Source organism: Oncorhynchus masou, chromosome 33 (assembly GCF_036934945.1).
Source record: "Oncorhynchus masou masou isolate Uvic2021 chromosome 33, UVic_Omas_1.1, whole genome shotgun sequence".
NCBI classification, from domain to species: Eukaryota; Metazoa; Chordata; class Actinopteri; order Salmoniformes; family Salmonidae; genus Oncorhynchus; species Oncorhynchus masou.
In genome coordinates this window covers 40,496,132-40,519,243 of record NC_088244.1, presented here as the reverse complement: position 1 = coordinate 40,519,243, position 23,112 = coordinate 40,496,132, and the positions used below count along the sequence as shown (strand labels likewise).

General features: G+C 41.3%; 1 protein-coding gene across 3 annotated transcripts in view; it reads left to right on the top strand.

The window, feature by feature from the left end:
* cpne5a (copine Va) overlaps positions 1 to 23,112 on the top strand; it is a 107,492-nt gene that overhangs the window by 14,604 nt on the left and 69,776 nt on the right. For all 3 annotated transcript variants that reach the window (XM_064957703.1, XM_064957702.1, XM_064957700.1), the window contains exons 3-4: positions 10,991 to 11,037; positions 15,883 to 15,986. In XM_064957703.1, coding sequence (XP_064813775.1) covers positions 10,991 to 11,037; positions 15,883 to 15,986 — 151 coding nt within the window. The remainder of the gene's footprint in view (positions 1 to 10,990; positions 11,038 to 15,882; positions 15,987 to 23,112) is intronic.

Genomic DNA, 23,112 nt, shown 5'->3' with positions numbered 1-23,112 from the left:
GTCAATTGCTTTTAATTGCTTACAAAAGCTGATCTGTATGACTCAAGTAATTGGACTCCCACACTGATGCAGAACCGCCAGCCTCTTCAATATGAAGGGAGTAGGCAGTGTGGAAAACCCAATTGCCCCCATCGTGCATGACCACTCAGTCTATTTAGAAGGTAAGCTACCCAAGGAATGCTTCCCTGCTGAGATCCTTGCCCAAAATAAATTAAAGGTAATTTAAGGAGGTCCAATACTGTATTTATTTCCTATCACAAACCTATAATTCCATTTATTAAGTTATACACTCTGATCGAAGCTTAGAAACGCTAGTCCCTGTAGTTTGAGTCGATTTGAGATGGCAATGATGTGCATTTATTACATCTTATTAAGTCACTCAAGGTGCTTTTCAAAAGGTAATATTTTAAATTGTACTGGATAGGACTCCCCTGCAGATTAATATAAAATCTGCAATTTCACCCACACAGACTCCATCATTCATCTCTGTTTTGCATGGCTCTTTTAAGTGGGAATAAAGCATTTATGAAACTGAAGGGTGCAGGCATGGTAATTTATATTTATAATATTTCTATTGACCCCTCCACTCTTAGAGACATCACTCAGCTATAATGTACCCTTTCTAGCCACCTACGCCACCCTTTCATTGGCAGCCTTACACTACCGTTCAAAAGTTTGGGGTCACTTAGAAATGTCCTTGTTTTTGAAAGAAAAGCACATTTTTTGTCCATTAAAATTACATCAAATTGATCATGAATACAGTGTACATATGTTTAATATTGCAAATTACTATTGTAGCTGGAAACGACAGATTTTTTATGGAAAATCTACAGAGGCCCATTATCAGCAACCACCACTACTGTGTTCCAATGGCACGTTAGCTAATCCAAGTTTATAATTTTAAAAGGCTAAATGATCATTAGAAAACCTTTTTGCAATTATGTTAGCACAGCTGAAAACTGTTGTCCTGATTATTGAAGCAATAAAATTGTCCTTCTTTAGACTAGTTGAGTATCTGGAGCATATACCCTCGTAAAACTGACTATCCTACCGATGCTCGACTTTGGCAATGTCATTTTCAAAATAGCCTCCAACACTCTACTCAACAAACTGGATGCAGTCTATCACAGTGCCATCCGTTTTGTCACCAAAGCCCTATATACTTCCCACCACTGCGACCTGTACGGTCTTGTTGGCTGGCCCTCACTTCATACTCGTCCCCAAACCCCCTGGCTCCAGGTCATCTACAAGTCTTTGCCGCCTTATCTCAGTTCACTGCTTACCATAGCAGCACCCACCCGTAGCACGTGCTCCAGCAGGTATATTTCACTGATCACCCCCAAAGCCAATTCCTCCTTTTGCCGCCTTTCCTTACAGTTCTCTGCTGCCAATGACTGGAACGACCTGCAAAAATCTCTGAAGACTCATATCTCCCTCACTAACTTCAAGCACTAGCTGTCAGAGCAGCTCACAGATCATTGCACCTGTACATATCCCATCTGTAAATAGCCCATCCAACTATCTCATCCCCATACTGTATTTATTTATTTTTCTCCTTTGCACCCCAGTATCTCTACTTGCACATTCATCTTCTGCACATCTATCACTCCAGTGTTTAATTGCTATATCGTAATTACCTCGCCACTATGGCCTATTTTATTGCCTTACCTCCCTTATCTTACCTCATTTGCACACACTGTATATATACTTTTTTATACTGTTTTATTGACTGTATGTTTGTTTATTCTATGTGTAACTCTGTTTTTGTATGTGTCAAACTGCTTTTCTTTATCTTGGCCAGGTCGCAGTTGTAAAGGAGAACTTGTTCTCAACTAGCCTACCTGGTTAAATAAAGGTTAAATAATATATATATATATATATATATATATATATATATATATATATACATATTATAAAAAATATGTACCCGTGGTTTTGAGATATTCATGGCTCCAGAAGCATAATCCCCTGATCAACTGGGCTACTGGTGCTATCGTGGGTTGTTCTCAAGTTGGCCCAGCCTGCTCCGGGATGTCTCCCTGCAGGCTTGAGAGAAGCCTTAAACCTCTCTGCCAATCCCGCGGAGTATCTGAACCTCCAGGTAGTCTTCAACAAGGCCTGGGCTACTTCTCTCCAGCATCAACCCTACGACTGCGCCATTGAACTTCTCCCAGCCATTACACCCCCCCCGGGGGAAATCTTCACTCCCAATCAGGGCCAGAGACCAAGGCTATGGAGGAGTACATTGAAATGTAATATAGCACAGGGTTCTTCATTGTTGGAAGAAGGACCAAACCTGCATCCGTGTATCAACTACAGGGGCCTTAATGACATCACAGTAAAAAAAAAAAACGTTACCCTCTACCACTCATCTCCTTGGCTTACAAACCTCTTGAGGGAGCGACCATCTTCTCCAAGTTGGACCTTCGGAACACGTGCCATCTGGTTCGGATATGGAGAGGAGATGAGTGGAAGACTGCCATGGCTAGTGGGCACTATGAGTACATAGTTATGCGATTCGGGCTGACCAACTGTGTTCCAGGCCCTGGTCAACGATGTGCTCCGGGACATGCTGAACCGGTTCGTGTTTATGTACAATTGAAGTCGGAAGTTTACATACACTTAGGTTGGAGTCATTAAAACTTGTTTTTCAACCACTCCACAAATTTCTTGTGAACAAACTACGGTTTTGGCAAGTCGGTTAGGACATCTACTTTGTGCATGGCAAGTCATTTTTCCACCAATTGTTTACAGACAGATTATTTCACTTATAATTCACTGTATCACAATTCCAGTGGGTCAGAAGTTTACATACACTAAGTTGACTGTGCCTAAACCTTTTTGGAAAATTCCAGAAAATTATGTCATGGCTTTAGAAACTTCTCATAAGCTAATTGACATAATTTGAGTCAATTGGAGGTGTACCTGTGGATGTATTTCAAGGCCTACCTTGACATCATGGGAAAATCAAAAGAAATCAGCCAAGACCCCATAAAAAAATTGTAGACCTCCACAAGTCTGGTTCATCCTTGGGAGAAATTTCCAAACGCCTTCAGATACCACGTTCATCTGTACAAACAATAGTACGCAAGTATAAACACCATGGGACCATGCAGCCGTAATAATGCTCAGGAAGGAGACGCGTTCTGCCTCCTAGAGATTCACTTACTTGGTGCGAAAAGTGCAAATCAATCCCAGAACAACAGCAAAGGACCTTGTGAAGATGCCAGAGGAAACAGGTACAAAAGTATCTATATCCATTGTAAAAATGAGTCCTATATCGACATAACTTGAAATGCCACTCAGCAAAGAAGAAGACACTGGTTCAAAATTGCCATAAAAAAGACTACGGTTTGCAACTGCAGACTACGGTTTGCAACTGCACATGGGGACAAAGATTGTACTTTGTGGAGAAATGTCCTCTGGTCTGATGAAACAAAAATAGAACTGTTTGGCCATAATGGCCATTGTTATGTTTGGAGGAAAAAGGAGGATGCTTGCAAGCCGAAGAACACCATCCCAACTATGAAGCAAGGGGGTGGCAGCATCATGTTGTGGGGGTGTTTTGCTGCAGGAGGGACTTGTAATCTTCACAAAATAGATGGCATCATGAGGGGGGGAAATTATTGAAGCAACATCTCAAGACATCAGTCAGGAATTTAAAGCTTGGTCGCAAATGGGTCTTCCAAATAGACAATGACCCCAAGCATACTTCCAAAGTTCTGGCAAAAACAAAAACAACAAAGTCAAGGTATTGGAGTGGCCATCACAAAGCCCTGACCTCAATCCTATAGAAAATGTGTGGGCAGAACTTCAAGGAGGTCTATAACCCTGACTCAGTTACACCAGCTCTGTCAGGAGGAATGGGACAAAATGCACCCAACTTATTGTGGGAAGCTTGTGGAAGGCTACCCGTAACATTTGACCCAAGTTAAACAATTTAAAGGCAATGCTGCCAAATACTAATTGAGTGTATGTAAACTTTTGACCCACTGGGAATGTGATGAAAGAAATAAAAACTGAAATAAATCACTCTCTCCTTTTATTCTGACATTTCACAGTCTTAAAATAGAGTGGTGATCCTAACTGACCTAAGACAGGGAATTTTTATTCAGATTTAATGTCAGGAATTGTGAAAAACTGAGTTTAAATGTATTTGGCTAAGATGTATGTAAACTTCTGACTTCAACTGTATAGTATGGAAATTATAGATCATAGAATAAGAAACCAAATGACTATTTGAGATACGATATGCTGTATATTATGAACTAAAATGTAAACGCAACATGCAACAATTTCAAAGATTTTACTGAGTTACAGTTCATATAAGGTAATAATATCATGTTTCAGGGAAGACCCAAATGCCGACAATGTCAAAGTAACAAAAGTTTATTACTAGAACAGGGGGCAGGCAAAACAAAAGGTCTTGACAGGCAGAGGTCAGTAAAATCAAGATGCAAAAGGTACAGAACGGCAGGCAGTCTTGGGGTCAGGGCAGGCAGGTATTAATAATCCAGGGTGGGGTGACAAAGTGCAGAACAGCAGGCAGGCTCAGGGTCAAGGCAGGCAGAATGGTAAAAACTGGGAAAACTAGAAAACAGGAACTAGAAAAATACAGGAGCAAGGGGAAAACCGCTGTTCAGCTTGACAAACAAAACGAGCTGGCAACAGACAAACAGAGAACACAGGTATAAATGCACTGGGGATAATGGGGAAGATGGGCGACACCTGTAGGGGGTTGGAGACAAGCACAAAGACAGGTGAAAGATTAGGGTGTGACGAATAAATCAATTGAGATAAATAAATTAGGCCCTAATCTATGGATGGCACATGACTGGGAATACAGATATGCATATCTTGGTCACTGATACCTTTAAAAAATTGTGTTCATTGTCCGTAGCTTTTGCCTGCCCATACCATAACCCCACCGCGACCATGGCGCACTCTGTTCACAATGTTGCCATCAGCAAACTGCTTGCCAACACAATGCCATACATGTGGTCTGCGGTTGTGAGTCCTGTTGGACGTACTGCCAAATTCTCTGACATTGGAGGCGGCTTATGGTATTAAAATGAATATTACATTCTCTGGTAACAGCTACAGGCCTCGGTGTAACGCTCATTCCTTCGACGATAAACACGAATCACCCCCGGTGAGACAAAACTGCAACTCATCAGTGAAGAGCACTTTTTGCCAGTCCTGTCTGGTCCAGCGACGGTGGGTTTATGCCCATAGGTGACGTTGTTGCCGGTGATGTCTGGTGAGGACCTGCCTTACAACAGGCCTACAAGCCCTCAGTCCAGCCTATCTCAGCCTATTGCAGACAGTCTGAGCACTGATGGAGGGATTGTGCATTCCTGGTGTAACTCGGGCAGTTGTTGTTGCCATCCTGTACCTGTTCCGTAGGTGTGATATTCGGATGTACCGATCCTGTGCAGGTGTTGTTTACACGTGGTCTGCCACTGCGAGGACGATCAGTTGTCCATCCTGTCTCCCTGTGGCACTGTCTTATTCGTCTCACAGTACGGACATTTCAATATATTGCCCTGGCCACATCTGCAGTCCACATGCCTCCTTGCAACATGCTTTTCAGAGTCAGTAGACTGGCCTCTTTAGTGTCCTATGTTTTCATAACTGTGACCTTAATTGCCTACCGTCTGTAAGCTGTTAGTGTCTTAATGGGCTCTTTGTTCCACATGTTCATTAATTGTTTATGGTTCATTGAACAAGCATGGTAAACAGTGTTTAAACCCCTGACAATGAAGATCTGTGAAGTTATTTGGATTTTTACGAATTATCGTTGAAAGACAGGGTCCTGAAAAAGGGATGTTTCTTTTTTTGCTGAGTTTATATAAAAAATCTGCTTGGGAACAAAGACACAGCATTCCCTGATGTCCCTCTGCAATGACAGCCTTACTCTGAGTTCACAAAGTTTATTTTCCAGCGATTGGACATTACCCATCAGGATACTAGTAAGAGGAGGAGGTGTAGCCCATCTTGTCAGCCTAGCTTTTTTCTTCCTCGGTCATCTCTGTCAGGAGCAACAAGTAAGACCGCTGTGCGGGAAACAAGGGACTAGATGTATTATTCCAGATCTGGGAGGCTGAGAGATAAATGTATAGCTTCCGATTCATGATCCAAAAGTGTTTGTCGGTCATAGGAAATGATTGCCGAAACATTCTGAGCAAACAAGGTAATAATTAATGCACAAAGAGCAATAAAAAAGCTAAGTCGAGCAGGAACTGGCAAGACGTGACACGCCCCCCTCAGTGCCCCATGTTCTACTGTAGATAGCATATTTTTTTCTAAGCGTGTAAGATTGATTGAATTTTATTTCAGTTCAGCTGGTTACCTGGTCCTGAAGCCAGAGTAGAAAAGTTGGCGTGCAGCTCCTCTTGATTTGACTCTGCACTTTCCCACCAGATAGGGTATCCTCTACCAGTCACTTTCCATAAACCAGACTGATGTCTGATGCTGGGACTCAGGCTATGGGTTTCTCTCATCTGTCCCCAAGATTCATCTGAAGGAGTATTAGTTTCTCTCTCATCCTGGAAGATTCCTATAGCACCGGGATACACTTCTCATCTTCTCAGAATGATTCGCTCCATGTTGTGGTTCAAACTTTAATGGCTGTTTCTGTAAGACACCCCGGATATCCACTGAATCTGTTTACTTTGTTGACTGGGAAATACCTGGCAGAGTTCCATTTTTTAATGGACTGCATTGCTAGGTGCTAACTAATGCTCAATCAGGCCCTGTAGCATTTTGGAATTAGACTATTTTAGTCATTTATAACAGCTGTTGTTTTTACTTAACAGACAACAGGGCACTACTGGGAACTCTCATATATCTGCCTTGTCCTGTCTGTCTCAGTCTCACTTCCTTTCCCTGGCGTACTTACAAACACAGAGTCAACTTTGGTAGACTTTATTTGGTAGACTTCTTCATTGCACTACCAGTGATGTACATGATCAGAATACCCTTTATTAGCCAAGTACACAAAACCAGAATTTGCCTTACCTTGTGAAGGTGCTGCCAGCTATATGCAATATATAAACAGAATACAGACAGAAGTCCACATTGATATCATACAGAATATATCATATCAGTACAGGAAACATAAAACAGAACATTCTGCAGTATAGACTGATTTCAGTTGGAATATACCATTTATAGAGGGGATATCTCTATATAAGCAGAGGGAGGGATGCTGCCATGGTGAATATATACAGTGTTGTGTGAAGTGTACATAGTGGAAATGCAGTATAATGCAGATTAGAATACAAGGTGCAGTAATCGGCCCAATTCAAAGTCACTTCATCTCTATGAGCCTGATGGCCGGTTGGTGAGGGCCACAAGCATTGGGGAAGAAACTGTTGAGCGTTTTTGGTCATGATTGACCTAAACCTTCTGCCAAAGTGTTGTCTTTGAAAGATGGGGTGTCCGGGGAGGGCAGGGCCGGCGATGATCTTACCTGCATGCTTCCTTATCTTGGAGGTGTGCAGGTCCTTGATGTTGGGCAGGTACAGCTGAAGACCTTCTCCACAGACTGGACGATGCACTGAAGTTTGCCCTTACAGCGGTCAGACGCAGACCTAAACCAGATGCTGAAAGAAGGGGTTAGGATGAATGTGTAGAACCGAACCAGAATTGTCAGAGAGTGTTTGAGTTTCCTCAACTGGGGCAGATAGTAGATTCTCTGCCAAGCCTCCTTGGTCACCTCTGTGATGTGGTCCTCCCACTTGAGGTTGTGGGAGATGATAGTCCCCAGGAATTGTAATGACTTGGCCGTATATTTCTTGAAGTCATTTCTTGAAGTCAACCACCATCTCCACTGTTTTGACTGTGTTGAGTTCCAGGTTGTTGTGACTGCACCAAGCCACCAGGCGGTCGACCTATCCATGGTACTTGGACTTGTCGTCGTCGTCGGAGATTGACTGTCATCAGCAAACTTCAGTAGTTTGACAGATGCGTCGCTGTAGGTGCAGTCATTGGTGTAGAGAAGGGGGGAGAGCATGTAACCCTTTGGCGCCCCTGTGCTGGTAGACAGGGAGTTTGAAAGATGTTTTCCCATCTTAACATGCTTTGTTCTCTTGGTCAGGAAGTCGGTGAGCCACCAGCAGATGGAGTCTGAAATGTACAGCTTGGTGTGTTTGTGCTGTAGCAGGTCCAAAATGATTGTGTTGAACGCTGAGTTTAAGTCCAGAAACAGTATTCTCACGTATGTCCTTGGGTTGTCGAGGTGTTGAAGGATGTAGAGAAGTCCATGTTGAAGGCATCGTCCACAGACCTATTTGCTCTTTATTTGAACTGCATGGGGTCAAGGAGGGCATCGGTGGTGGTTTTGAGATGGAACAGGACCAGGTGCTCAAAGGTTTTCATGAGCACTACAGGTCTGTAGTCGTTCAGGCTGGTCACCTTTTGTTTCTTCAGGAATGGGATGATGGTGGAGGATTTGAAGCGGGCAGGTACAGTGCATAGTTCTAGAGACTGATTGAATATGTGCGTGAAAACAGGAAAGCTGGTCAGCACAGTTCTTTATTGTGGCTGAGGAAATCCGGTCTGGACTTGCAGCCTTCTGAAGAGCTTGTTCACCTCCTTTTCTGTGATGATAAGGAAGAGGGCAGTCTGGTGTTGGCTAGAAGGAGGGAGAGAGGGAGGGGGACAGGGAAGAAAGTAGTCAGTGGGGGGTGGGGAGAGTCCAGATGGCTGAGGATGTTGTCAGCTGAGGGCCAAGATAGCTGAGGAGACTCTTGATGGCTGAGGGTGTTTTGAGCTGAGGGGCAAGATAGCTGAGGGGACACTTGATGGCTGAGGGTGTTGTCAGTTGAGGGGCAAGATAGCTGAGGAGACTCTTGATGGCTGAGGGCTCTTTATGATTTAAAATTACATTTAGAACTCATTAGAACTCATTCAGAGACCCTTCTAGACAGACAAGCAGTCGTGGAGAATTGTTGTTTTAGCTGCTCCTTGTAACGACTTTTGGCCACTTCAATGTCCTTGTTGAGCCGCAAGTTTAGCAGTTCTATAGTCCTCTTTGTTGTTGCTCCTATGTGTCACCTCTTTGGCTGAGCACAGTACTCTGAGTTCAGCAGTGAACCAGGGTTTTGTTGTTGTTGAATTTGAAAAAAGTGATGGTTGGAATTCAGTTTTCCTCACAGACACTGATGTAAGTTGTGACACTCTCTGTGTAATTGTGAATGTTGGTGCTTTCATCTTTAGAAATGTGGAATCAGTGGAGGCCAGGCAGCCCTTTAACTCCTCTATGGCCTCACTAGTTTATTTCCTCACAGGCTTGGTGGGTTTCAAACTTTGAAAACGTTCAATGATATTCACTATGCCCTGGATAGGAAGCTGCATTGTTTATCTGTTTTCATAGACTTGACACTGTGGACCATAATGTCTTGGTGCATAGATTGAAATGCGTTGGGATTACTGGTCAAACCTGTCAAATCGAACCCAGATGGCACTGTTCTCTTATTCAACTGGCAGCAGTTTGGCTTTTGAAAAAACAAAAACATCATTCAACATAATCTGTACGATTTGTAGCTTGTTCTGGATTCCTCTAAAACAAAATGCATCGTATTTTCCAATACTAAATTCTCAGAAAACCATGTAATTACTACCTTGGAAGGACATTCTATAGAGCAAGTGTAAGTGGATGACAATTTGAGCTCCACCAACCATATAGAGAACTTAAGCTGCGTATTGGGTTTTATTCCCGGCACAAAGTCAGTTTTTCCTTTGCTGCCAAAAAGGAGTTGATACATTGTACTTTTCTCTCTGTATTGGACTATGGTGATACTATTCATGTTTGCAAGCCTCAAAAGCTCTACACTGAAAGCTCTTGACCCTGTGTATCATGTAGCTCTTTTGTCACCAATCAGAGATGTCTAACTCACCATTGTGATCTCTACTGTGCTGTTCGATTGACATCACTAGCAACACGCAAGCTCAAACACTGGTACGTTCTTAGGAAAGTTGCCATTTTGTCTATCCGCTCAGATCTCAATCTTGTTTTAGACTAAGAGTCCTGAAAGTTTTAACCGAGCATAGAAAAGGTCCTTTCATTACTCAGCCCCCTAGTCTTGAAATTGTGTCCTGGAGTTCAAAGCATAAATAGATGAACAGGTTGTTGAGACATGTACAGTAAATGCTTCTAGTTGTCACCCGATGTCACTAGTTTGTGTTGCCTTAAGTAAGGAAGCATGTTGTTTAACTTCACACACACCATACACATGCCTCCACACACACACACACACACACACACACACACACACACACACACACACACACACACACACACACACACACACACACTGTTTGTTTCCTGATGTATTTGTGCTATTACCAGTTTCTTCTTCTGTCTGTGTTGTCCGTTTGGTCTTACATATTTTATTTTATTTTTTAACCCCGTCCCTACAGGATATTTTTTTCTTAATTGACATGCCTGCTTAAATAAAGGTTAAATAAAACATTTAAAAATTATTATCCAAGGGATTTTGCTCTCTAACGTGGCATTTCACAAGTGGTTTGTATCTGGGCAGCTCGTCGGCATAGTTATGCATAATCGTTGCCCAAGTGGTTTCTAGTTGCATTAGCTAGCAAAAATCCTCAGTGTGACAAACCTACCATGGGTGCAGTGAACAGCATTTACAAATACAGTAACGTTGCCAAGGTACTCGGACACTTGCCCCGATGCTGTTATCTCAATGTTCTTAATTGGTCATTAGAAGATATCCTTTTTTTAATTGCCTGCACGAAGCCAGAGCGAAGTGGATTATACTGCTAATGCCCAACATTCAACCGCTGATGAGCTGTTTTAAATGAATGTGACCAACCTGAACCTATTCTACCAAATTAGTTTTCTCTTCTAATTTAATGTTTTGACATTTTGGTTTTAGTTTGTTGAAGACTTGCCCATTATTGAATACTCTACATTCAGAAGTTCTCTTATGGCCTTCTTTTAACTCTGTCTCTTTCAATGCAGTGGTTGTGCTGTATGTTCAGGGTATCGGGACCAAAGAGTGGATGGAGGTGAGTGGAAAAGTTCTATTTTCAGCTTTTTGCATTTTCGTCTTTAGTCACTGTTCTGCTAACTTACAGGTACTGATTTCTATGATTGGGGAAAAATGTAAGAACCCTCCGGACTGAGACTCATGTTGTTCCATCTTCTTTTTTTCCCACTGGGCAAGAACTGGTTGAATCAACATTGTTTTCACATCATTTCAAACCCCAAAAATTGATGTGATGACGTTGAATCAACGTAGAAAACTCTTTGGATTTGCAATAAGTCATTTTGTCTTTTTTTCACCTAGCTTTGAACCTAAATGTAAATCAAAACTAGACTTTCAACTGACGCCTGTGCCCAGTAGGTAGCTGAGCCACTGACACTGAAAAGATTTTCTGATATTATTCTATTCGGATTGTTCCAAAATCACATAAGTATGCCGAAGGTGGTTGCATTTGTATATCAATGAGCAGTATTAATTAGAAAACATTTGAGACATTAGTGTCACTTGTCTGAATGCCACAAGTCCAAACATTCTGCACTGCCCAGCACATTTCCTTAACTAACTAGTGGGTTAAGGCACCACTAGCCATGATCAGTAATTGGCATGGATTTTACCATCATTCCTATTAGTGTAGAATGGCCTGGGGTAAGAAGCAGAAAGGATAAGATAGGTTCAGGTAGTGAAGAAGCCACATTTTCCCAAATGGCTAGAGCTCTAGAGGGTCCGTTAAATATTCACATCCACAACATTCTCTCTCTCTCTCTCTCTCTCTCTCTCTCATCCCCTTACAGCAAAATGTCTTCCACCTGCTTATTCAATGCGGCAGGGTTAATCAATGAGAGGGCATAATTATTGTAACGCAATCAGCAGAGTAAACTTTCCATAGCCAGCTGCAGACATATTTGCACCATTCATTTAGTGAAGACTCACAAGCCAAAGCACCTTGCCTGATTCCCCTTCTCTCGATTTCTGATCACTACCACATACACTGAGACACCAACACTAAGGGTTGAAAACGATACACACTTTTTTTCACAATTTATTTTATTTACTTTTTACCTGTATTTAACTAGGCAAGTCAGTTAAGAACAATAACTTATTTTCAATGACGGCCTAGGAACAGTGGGTTAACTGCCTGTTCAGGGGCAGAACGACAGATTTGTACCTTGTCAGCTCGGGGATTTGAACTTGCAACCTTCCGGTTACTAGTCCAACGGTGTTACTGTAAACTAAGATTAAAATGGTCGGAAGGTTACTAGTCCAACGGTGTTACTGTAAACTAAGATTAAAATGGTGTTGAGTAAATCTATTTGTTTCCTCTGTACTGTAGCGTTGACATACTATAACTAAGACCTCTTAGTTTCAGTCACTTCACAATAATTGAAAGCGTTTCCCCTTAACAACACAATTTATATTCTAACATTCCCAGCAAGGCTCCACTACCCGTTAACCAATCGTACCTCAAGAACACCTCCCAAAATAGAACAGGTATCATGGGATGTTCCTTGGTCGATGGATACCAGGTAGGCTGGTAGGGTTCCAATAAACTACCCTCCCAGGCATAATAATGGCTTGGGAGGGACAGAGTTGATAGCTGGGATTATGTGCACTGGGCACTAAGGACATGAGCTGGGTATTGAGGCAGTGCAGGGATCAATAGTTTATTACTCTGCGCTATAGGAGCATACCAGCCAGGCACTCTGCCCAATGGGGATTAGTGTCTGATTGCCAGGCAGTAATTGCTAGTAATGTAAACGTTCATATGTTTAGATTTATAGTGACATTGTGTCATTAATTATCAAATGGGGCGGCAAGGTGGCCTAGTGGTAAGAGCATTGGACTAGTCACCGAAAGGTTGCAAGTTCAAATCCCCGAGCTGACAAGGTACAAAATCTTTCGTTCTGCCCCTGAACAGGCACTTAACCCACTGTTCCTAGGCTGTCATTGAAAATAAGAATTAGTTCTTAACAGACTTGCCTAGTAAAATAAAGGTAAAATTTAAAAAAAAAAAATGGCTTATACTGATATCTATCACAGAGATTATGTTTTGATTGAGGTTCTGTTATTTTTTTTATATAAAACAATAGGGGTTAGATCATCTTTAATATTGCAGATAGATTGTGGGTTCTATCAATGTAATTGTCTGCATAATTTCCAATCCCTGATGTGTATTATTTTCCCCGAACCCTACCACCCATCCCCTTATTTAAGTAAACTAAAGGACAACAATACTTCAGCTTTTACTTCTAGCTTAAACATACTATATACATTTTACGGACACAGTATAATTTACATTAGTTATCTTTTTATTTGTTTTTAGTCCCCCAGTTCAGCTACCATCAGCCCCTCCCATCTATCTCTAAAAAACATCTAGTTTTGATTTCTAATTGCCATATATTTTATATATGCCATATGTATATTAAATTCCAGGTTGTAATGAAACAAAACAGGTAAAACGCCAAGTGGGTGAATACTTTTGCAAGGCACTGTACATATTAGCAGTACCAAAACAAGTGATCTAGTAATGATTCTGCAGAGCTTGGATGGTGGTATCCCACATGTACATAACATTCTATTGGTTGCAAGAATTTTGAATAATCATTTAAATTGAAAAACTAGAAGTTTTGAATCCGGCGATGCTTTGTTTATCAGGTCATAAACCCTGTGCCATTGAATTGGCAAATCAAATATCTCTTCCCAACTATTTTGCAACATGTATATATGGCATAGCTCCACATTTTTTGGTCCTTAAATGGAACAGGTAAACTTCTTTATTTATCACAATATTCTTAAACCAATTTTGGATAAAGAAAAGTTCATCACCTTCTCCCACTTCCACTTGCCTCCTACATTTTTACGGTAATGCTGAAATCTGTTGTTTGTATTTTGGATAGAGCAGACATTTCCATATATTGCTATGAGCTGCATGTGTGACATAACTCCACCAGTACTTTTTTATGAGATAATTTACGAAGATTATACAGTAATATATATATATACAGTGCCTTGCGAAAGTATTCGGCCCCCTTGAACTTTGCGACCCTTTGCCACATTTCAGGCTTCAAACATAAAGATATAAAACTGTATTTTTTTGTGAAGAATCAACAACAAGTGGGACACAATCATGAAGTGGAACGACAATTATTGGATATTTCAAACTTTTTTAACAAATCAAAAACTGAAAAATTGGGCGTGCAAAATGATTCAGCCCCCTTAAGTTAATACTTTGTAGCGCCACCTTTTGCTGCGATTACAGCTGTAAGTCGCTTGGGGTATGTCTCTATCAGTTTTGCACATCAAGAGACTGACATTTTTTCCCATTCCTCCTTGCAAAACAGCTCGAGCTCAGTGAGGTTGGATGGAGAGCATTTGTGAACAGCAGTTTTCAGTTCTTTCCACAGATTCTCGATTGGATTCAGGTCTGGACTTTGACTTGGCCATTCTAACACCTGGATATGTTTATTTTTGAACCATTCCATTGTAGATTTTGCTTTATGTTTTGGATCATTGTCTTGTTGGAAGATAAATCTCTGTCCCAGTCTCAGGTCTTTTGCAGACTCCATCAGGTTTTCTTCCAGAATGGTCCTGTATTTGGCTCCATCCATCTTCCCATCAATTTTAACCATCTTCCCTGTCCCTGCTGAAGAAAAGCAGGCCCAAACCATGATGCTGCCACCACCATGTTTGACAGTGGGTATGGTGTGTTCAGGGTGATGAGCTGTGTTGCTTTTACGCCAAACATAACGTTTTGCATTGTTGCCAAAAAGTTCAATTTTGGTTTCATCTGACCTGAACACCTTCTTCCACATGTTTGGTGTGTCTCCCAGGTGGCTTGTGGCAAACTTTAAACAACACTTTTTATGGATATCTTTAAGAAATTGCTTTCTTCTTGCCACTCTTCCATAAAGGCCAGATTTGTGCAATATACGACTGATTGTTGTCCTATGGACAGAGTCTCCCACCTCAGCTGTAGATCTCTGCAGTTCATCCAGAGTGATCATGGGCCTCTTGGCTGCATCTCTGATCAGTCTTCTCCTTGTATGAGCTGAAAGTTTAGAGGGACGGCCAGGTCTTGGTAGATTTGCAGTGGTCTGATTCTCCTTCCATTTCAATATTATCGCTTGCACAGTGCTCCTTGGGATGTTTAAAGCTTGGGAAATCTTTTTGTATCCAAATCCGGCTTTAAACTTCTTCACAACAGTATCTCGGACCTGCCTAGTGTGTTCCTTGTTCTTCATGATGCTCTCTGCGCTTTTAACAGACCTCTGAGACTATCACAGTGCAGGTGCATTTATACGGAGACTTGATTACACACAAGTGGATTGTATTTATCATCATTAGTCATTTAGGTCAACATTGGATCATTCAGAGATCCTCACTGAACTTCTGGAGAGAGTTTGCTGCACTGAAAGTAAAGGGGCTGAATAATTTTGCACGCCCAATTTTTCAGTTTTTGATTTGTTAAAAGAGTTTGAAATATCCAATAAATGTCATGATTGTGTCCCACTTGTTGTTGATTCTTCACAAAAAAATACAGTTTTATATCTTTATGTTTGAAGCCTGAAATGTGGCCTTACTTTCGCAAGGCACTGTATATATATATATATATATATATATATATATATATTACACACACTACCGTTCAAAAGTTCGGGGCCACTTAGAAATGTACTGACATTTTTAAGTGACCCCAAACTTTTGAACGGTAGTGTATATCCAATAATAATTGTTTTGTATCAATTAGTATATTTGAGTTTAACCATTAATATTTGTTGTAATATTTGTTCTGTCTTTTCTGGTGGATTAAACAGAAATGGGAGGTTCACTTTGTCACCTCTGTATTTTCTTTCTCTGGCTTCTGTTTTAGTTTGGTAGAACAGAGGTGATTGACAACACGTTGAATCCAAACTTTGTGCGGAAGTTTTTCCTGGACTTCTTCTTTGAAGAGAAGCAGAACCTCCGCTTTGATGTGTAAGTGACCAACCTCTCGGTCTCCATGCCATCTGGGAAATACCTACTTCTAGACACTTGGAGCTGGTTGCATCAGTTGGGTGTAAACAAATTGGTCTTAAATGCTAGGTCGGGCGTAGCTACATCCGACTTTGGGATCAGAATTTACACCTGTTGCACCAACCAAAAGTAAGACTCGTTGTAGCTAAGTCTGGCTTAAGCAATGCGGGTTCATGAGATGTGAAGCTTCATAATGATGGTTGCTTGGTAGCGCCCATTACTAGGTTGTTAGCATCCTTGTGGCAGTTCTGAACTTTACGAGGCAGGTCCCATCACTTCGCAAAGCCCACCACTACGCATGCATGTTTTCTCAACCACAACTGGATGGATCAATCAATAATTACTGTGGGAATGAATATAAAAAAATATTGGAATAAAGTAGGCTAATGCTATTGTAGGCATTTATCATTATGTTGCTTACTGAAACTACCAAAGTTATCCAACCGTTTTGTTTTAGTTTCATTGAATCGCCGTCTATATATTTGTTTCCTTGACATCTGGCTGGGCAAATAAGTGGAGGTGGCAGCTCATCTATTAATTTGCTAATATCTGATCAGACACAAGTGTATTATTTTGCGATTGACTTTAAAAGATGAGGTTCTGAAATACAGTTGAAGTTGGAAGTTTACATACACTTAGGTTGGAGCCATTTAAACTTGTTTTTCAACCACTCCACAAATGTCTTGTTAACAAACTATAGTTTTGGCAAGTCGGTTATGACATCTACTTTGTGCATGACACAAGTCATTTTTTCCAACAATTGTTTACAGAAGGATTATTTCACTTATAATTCACTGTATCACAATTCCAGTGGGTCAGAAGTTCACATACACTAAGTTGACTGTGCCTTTAAACAGCTTGGACATTCCGGAAAATTATATCATGGCTTTAGAAGCTTCTGTTAATTGATATCATTTGAGTCAATTGGAGGTGTACCTGTGGATGTATTTCAAGGCCTACCTTCAAACTAAGGCTTGACATCATGGGAAAATCAAAAGAAATCAGCCAAGACCTCTGAAAAAACAAGTCTGGTTCATCCTTGGGAGCAATTTCCAAACAGCTGACGGTACGCAAGTATAAACACCATGGTACCACGCTGCCGTCATACCGCTCAAGAAGGAGACACGTTCTGTCTCCTAGAGATGAACGTACTTTGTGTGCGAAAAGTGCAAATCAATCCCAGAACAACAGCAAATGACCTTGTGAAGATGCTGGAGGAAACAGGTACAAAAGTATCTATATCCACAGTAAAATTAATCCTATATCGACATAACCTGAATTGTTGCTCAGCAAGGAAGAAGCCACTGCTCCAAAACTGCCATAAAAAAGCCAGACTACGGTTTGCAACTGCACATGGGGACAAATATTGTACTATTGTAATATTGTAAATATTGTAATATTGTTTCTTGGAGAAATGTCCTCTGGTCTGATGAAACAAAAATAGATCTGTTTGGCCATAATGACCATCGTTATGTTTGGAGGAAAGAGGGGGAAGCTTGCAAGCCGAACAACACCATCCCAGCATCATGTTGTGGGGGTGCTTTGCTGCACATCACAAAATAGATGGCTTCATGAGGTAGGAAAATTGTGTGGAAATATTGAAGCAACATCTCAAGACATCAGTCATTTGGTTTCAAATGGGTCTTCCAAATGGACAATGACCCCAAGCATGCTTACAAATTTGCGGCAAAATGGCTTAAGGACAACAAAGTCGAGGTATTGGAGTGGCCTTCACAAAGCCCTGACCTCAATCCTATAGAACATTTGTGGGCAGAACTGAAAAAGCGTGTGCGAGCAAGGAGGCCTACAAACCTGACTCAGTTACACCATCTCTGTCAGGAGGAATAGGCCAAAATTCACCCAACTTATTGTGGAATGCTTGTGGAAGGCTACCCAAAACATTTGACCCAATTTAAACAATAGAAAGGCAATGCTACCAAATACTAATTGAGTATATGTAAACTTCTGACCAACTGGGACTGTGATGAAAGAAATAAAAGCTGAAATAAATCATTCTCTCTACTATTATTCTGACGTTTCACATTCTTAAAATGAAGTGGTGATCCTAACTAACCTAAGACAGGGAATTTTTACTTGGATTCAATATCAGGAATTGTGAAAACTGAGTTTAAATGGCTACGGTGTGTGTAAACTTCCGACTTCAACTGTATGACCACAAGACTCACATCCTTTTGAAAATATAAATTGCTGTTATTTTCTGTGCATATCATGAAAAGGTCCCAATTTTACACCCTCTGCCTTTTCCATATTAGGCATGGAATCTATGCCCAGGAGTAGCAGGCATCATTTTTAGGTCCGGCGCAGAGGACATTTTACATCGGACGTAGTAGAGCTACGACCCACTTATGCCCATTTTGCAAAACAATACTAATTAAAGAAACATGACGCTTATGTGAAAAGATTACATTCAGTAGTTGGGAATTAAGTGTCTCAATATTGATGCATAGAGACAAGCAACACATACATGAAACGTAAGGTAGTACATTGCATTCAATGGGGGGAAGATTGATGTCACAATATTGATGCCTAGTGATAATCATCAGATACATGGTACATAATTCAATACATTCCATTCAATGGGAGATAATTAGTGTCACAATACTGATGCCTAAAGATAGGCATCACGGACATGATCCTTAAGTTAATACATTGCATTATATTGGGGGAAGATTAGTATCACAATATTGACCCAGAGATAAGCATCAGATACATGTTGCCTAAGAGAATACATTGCATTCAATGGGAGAAAGAGTAGTGTCACTATTGATGCCTAGAGATAGGCTTCACAGACATGATGCTTAGTTGAATACATTGCATTCAATGGGGGGAAGATTTGTGTCTCACTATTGACGCCTAAAGATAAGTATCAGAGACATGATGCCTAAGTGAATGCATTGCATTCAATAAGATTGACGCATAGATATGCATCAAGTAGTTGACACAGAAGCCAACTGTATTCATTATTTTCTCTCACTCTATTCTCTAATTGCCCTCTCCCTCGCTCTTCTCTCTCTTTTTGTCTCCCTCCCTCCCTCCACTCTACCTCCCTTTTTCTTCCTTTGTCTCTCTCGCTCTAACTCCTTTAGAGAGAAATGGAGAGGGGGGATTAGAGAATAGATAGAGAGATGGAGGGGGGAGGGAACAAAAGAAGGAGGGAAAGAGAATCAATTAAATGTATTTATAAATGTATTTATACAGTATTTATACAGCCCTTACATCAGCTGATGTCACAAAGTGCTATACAGAAACCCAGTATAACACCCCAAAGAGCAAGTAATGCAGATGTAGAAGCATGGTGTCTAAGAAAAACTCACTGGAAAGACAAGAACCTGGGAAGAAATCTAGAGAAGAACCAGGCTCTGAGAGATGGCCAGTCCTCTTCTGGCAGTGCCCTGTTAAAGGTCAGGGTTCCATAGTCACATTTAGAAAAGCAGAAACTGGATCAGAAGCATGACCAGGAGGACTGGGGACGGGACAGCCAGAAGTCGTCAGGCATGGTCCTAGGGCTGGCACCAAGGTCCTCCAGGAGGGGAAAGAGAGAAAGCGAAAAAGAGTTTGGAGGACTAGAGGGAGCATACTTAAGATCACACAGGACACCAGATAAGACAGACTGACCCAAGCCCCAGCACATAGACTATTGCAGCATAGATACTGAGGACACTGTGGCCCCGTCCAACGATACCCCCGGACAGGGCCAACCAGACAGTGTATAACCCCACCCACTTTGCCAAAGCACACCACCATAGGAATATCAAAAGACCACCAACTTACTACCTTGAGAAAAGGTGGAGTATAGCCCACAAAGATCTCCTCCACCGCAAGAGCCTGAGGGGGGCACAAAACCGGAGATGGAGAGTGGGAGTTAGAGAATAGATAGAGAGAGGGAGAAACAGGAGGGAGAAAGAGGGAGAGGAGGGAGAGAGAGGGTGAAAGGGATGGAAGAAGGGGGTTGAAGAGAGAAGAGGAGGTGGGATAAAGAAGAGGTAGAGAGAGAGACAGAGAGAGAGAGGCAAAGAGAGGGAGAGAAAAAGAAGTAGGGATGGAGAGAGAGAGATTAGATTATTAGAGAATAGCGAGAGAGAGAGAAAGAACGGACAGACATGAATGCAATTGACTTATGTGTCAACTACTCTATCCATATCTATGCATCAATCTCATTGAATGCAATGTATTCACTTAGCGTAATGTGTGTGAAGCGTATCTCTAGGCATCAATATTGTGACACTAATCCCCCCCCACCCCCCCATTGAATGCAATGCATTCACATACAGTGCATTCGGAAAGTATTCAGGCCCCTTGACTTTTTCCACATTTTGTTATGTTACAGTATTATTCTATAGTTGATTGAATTGTTTTTTTCTCTCATCAACCTACACACAATACCCCATAACGACAAAGCAAAAACAGGTTTTTAGAAATGTCTGCAAATGTATTAAAAATAATAAACTGAAATATCACATTTGCATATTTATTTGAAAAAGGAGAGTGATGGAGTGCTGCATCAGATAACCTGGCCTCCAAAATCACCCGACCTCAACCCAATTGAGATGGTTTGGTATGAGTTGAACCGCAGAGTGAAGGAAAAGCAGTGAACATGTGCTCAGCATATGTGGGAACTCCTTCAAGACTGTTGGAAAAGCATTCCAGGTGAAGCTGGTTGAGAGAATGTCAAGAGTGTGCAAAGCTGTTATCAAGGCAAAGCGTGGCTACTTTGAAGAATCTCAAATATAAAATATATTTTGATTTGTTTAACAGTTTTTTGGTTACTACATGATTCCATATGTGTTATTTCATAGTTTTGATGTCCTCACTATTATTCTACAATGTAGAGAATAGTGAACAAAAAGAAAAAAACTGGAATGAATAGGTGTGTCCTGTCATCTTATTTTTATCAAATAAATTCTCTGTAATTATTATTACATGATTAATCTAACTTAATCATGTAACTGTAATTAACTAGGAAGTCGGGGCACCAGTGATAATATTCAGATTACAAAGTTATAATTTTCCTAATATAACTTTCAGATATTTTAATATCTGATCAATTACTCTTCTAATTAATGAATTATTCTTTACCTCACGTTAGTCTCATTCCAAACGTTGTAAATTGTTGGTTATCTGCATGAACCCAGTTTCACTATGAATCATCCATACATCAATTGTCTTAAATCATTTATTTACTAACTAAATAATCACAGTAGAAGTAGATATGGTTACAAGGAAATGTTAGGGAAATGTGCCCTAGTGGGCTAAACCGGCATGGCGGCTTGTTAGACAAAGGGACTGAGGGGGGCGCAAAAGATAAGACACTACAAAGTTGATAATTATAACAATTGAAATGCTAATCCTTTGCAAATGAATGCTCACTCATTTGGGAATAATTGCAATCAATATATATATTTACGCTCAGTGTGTCGTCGTGATCTCTGTTGGAAAGTTTGTTTCTGTTGGAGTTTCTCCGCCCTCTCTCTCTCTGCCGTGGTTAGAATGGATAGTTCAGAGTAACATTCAGCAATGTTTGTTATAGAATAGATGTTTCGGCGGTTGTCGGTCTTCTTGCTCAACGGTACCAAATTCCTAGATGCAGACTAGCAATTAGTATCAAAGATTTGTTCTTATTCTGTCGGTTCGATAGTCTCAGAGTTTAACCACGTTGTATGGTTAAGAATTCAGCAATGGGCTCAAAACTTAGCCTTCTCGTAGTTGAGAGAAGCATGGTCTGAAGATAAATTCCCAAGGTGGGGGTTATATTCGAAAGAGCAGAAAGGGGCTGTCCCACGACGCCAGATCAATGTTTGTGCTCATGGGGTGGGCCTATGATTTAGTTAGTTCGTAGCTTGCTACTCCACCGACTGTTTATACATTCTCCAGAACATGAATATTGTTAAGTTCTCAAGTTCTGTGAGGTGAAAGAAGTTCCTTTGTTCTCTCTATGAAAACTCACTCTCTCTCTATACTGTCTGGCCATGAGGAACAATCTCCTCCGGGAATTTATGACCTGCCTAACAGAGCCTGGTGTAGTGGGAAGAGAGAGAGGGGGATGGTGCAGAGAGAAGGGGATGGTGCTTGCTGTATCCAAAGAGGGCAATGTCATGACAGTCCAAACTTTTGACTGGTACTGTGACTGATAATTCTTCAGACCCTTTACTCAGTACTTTGTTGAAGCACCTTTGGCAGTGATTACAGCTTGGGTCTTCTTGGGTATGACGCTACAAGCTTGGAACACCTGTATTTGGGGAATTTCTCCCATTCCTCTCTGCAGATCCTCTCAAACTGTCAGGTTGGATGGGAAGCGTTGCTGCACATCTATTTTCAGATCTCTCCAGAGATGTTCGATCGGGTTCAAGTCTGGGTTCTGGCTAGGTCACTCAAGGACAATCAAGACTGGTCCCGAAGCCACTCCTGCATTATATTGGCTGTGTGCTTAGGGTCGTTGTCCTAGCATCCTAGCATCTCTCTGTGCTTTTCTCCATTCATCTTTCCTTCGATCCTGACTAGTCTCCCAGTCCTCCCTGCTGCTGAAAAACATCCCCACAGTATGATGCTGCCACCACCATGCTTCACCGTAGGGATGGTGCCAGGTTTCCTCCAGAGGTGATGTGAAAATTGGCATTCAGGTCAAAGAGTTTAATCTTGGTTTCATCAGACCATCAAATCAGGTTTCTCATGGTCTGAGAGTCCTTTAGGTGCCTTTTGGCAAACTCCAAGTGGGCGGTCATGTGTCTTTTATTGAGGAGTGGTTTCCATCTGGCCACTCTACCATAAAGGCCTGATAGATGGAGTGCTGCAGAGAAGGTTGTCCTTCTGGGAGGTTCTCCCATCTCCACAGAGAAACTCTAAAGCTCTGTCAGAGTGACCCTCGAGCTGTGTCAGAATGAATATTGGGTTCTCCCTGACCAATTCTTCATTTAAGAAAGATGGAGGTTACTGTGTTCTTGGGGACCTTCAATGCTGCAGACATTTTTTGATACCCTTCTCCAGATCTGTGCCTCAACACAAAGCTGTCTAAGTGCTCTAGAAACAATTTCGTCAGCCTCATGGCTTGGTTTTTGCTCTGACGCACTGT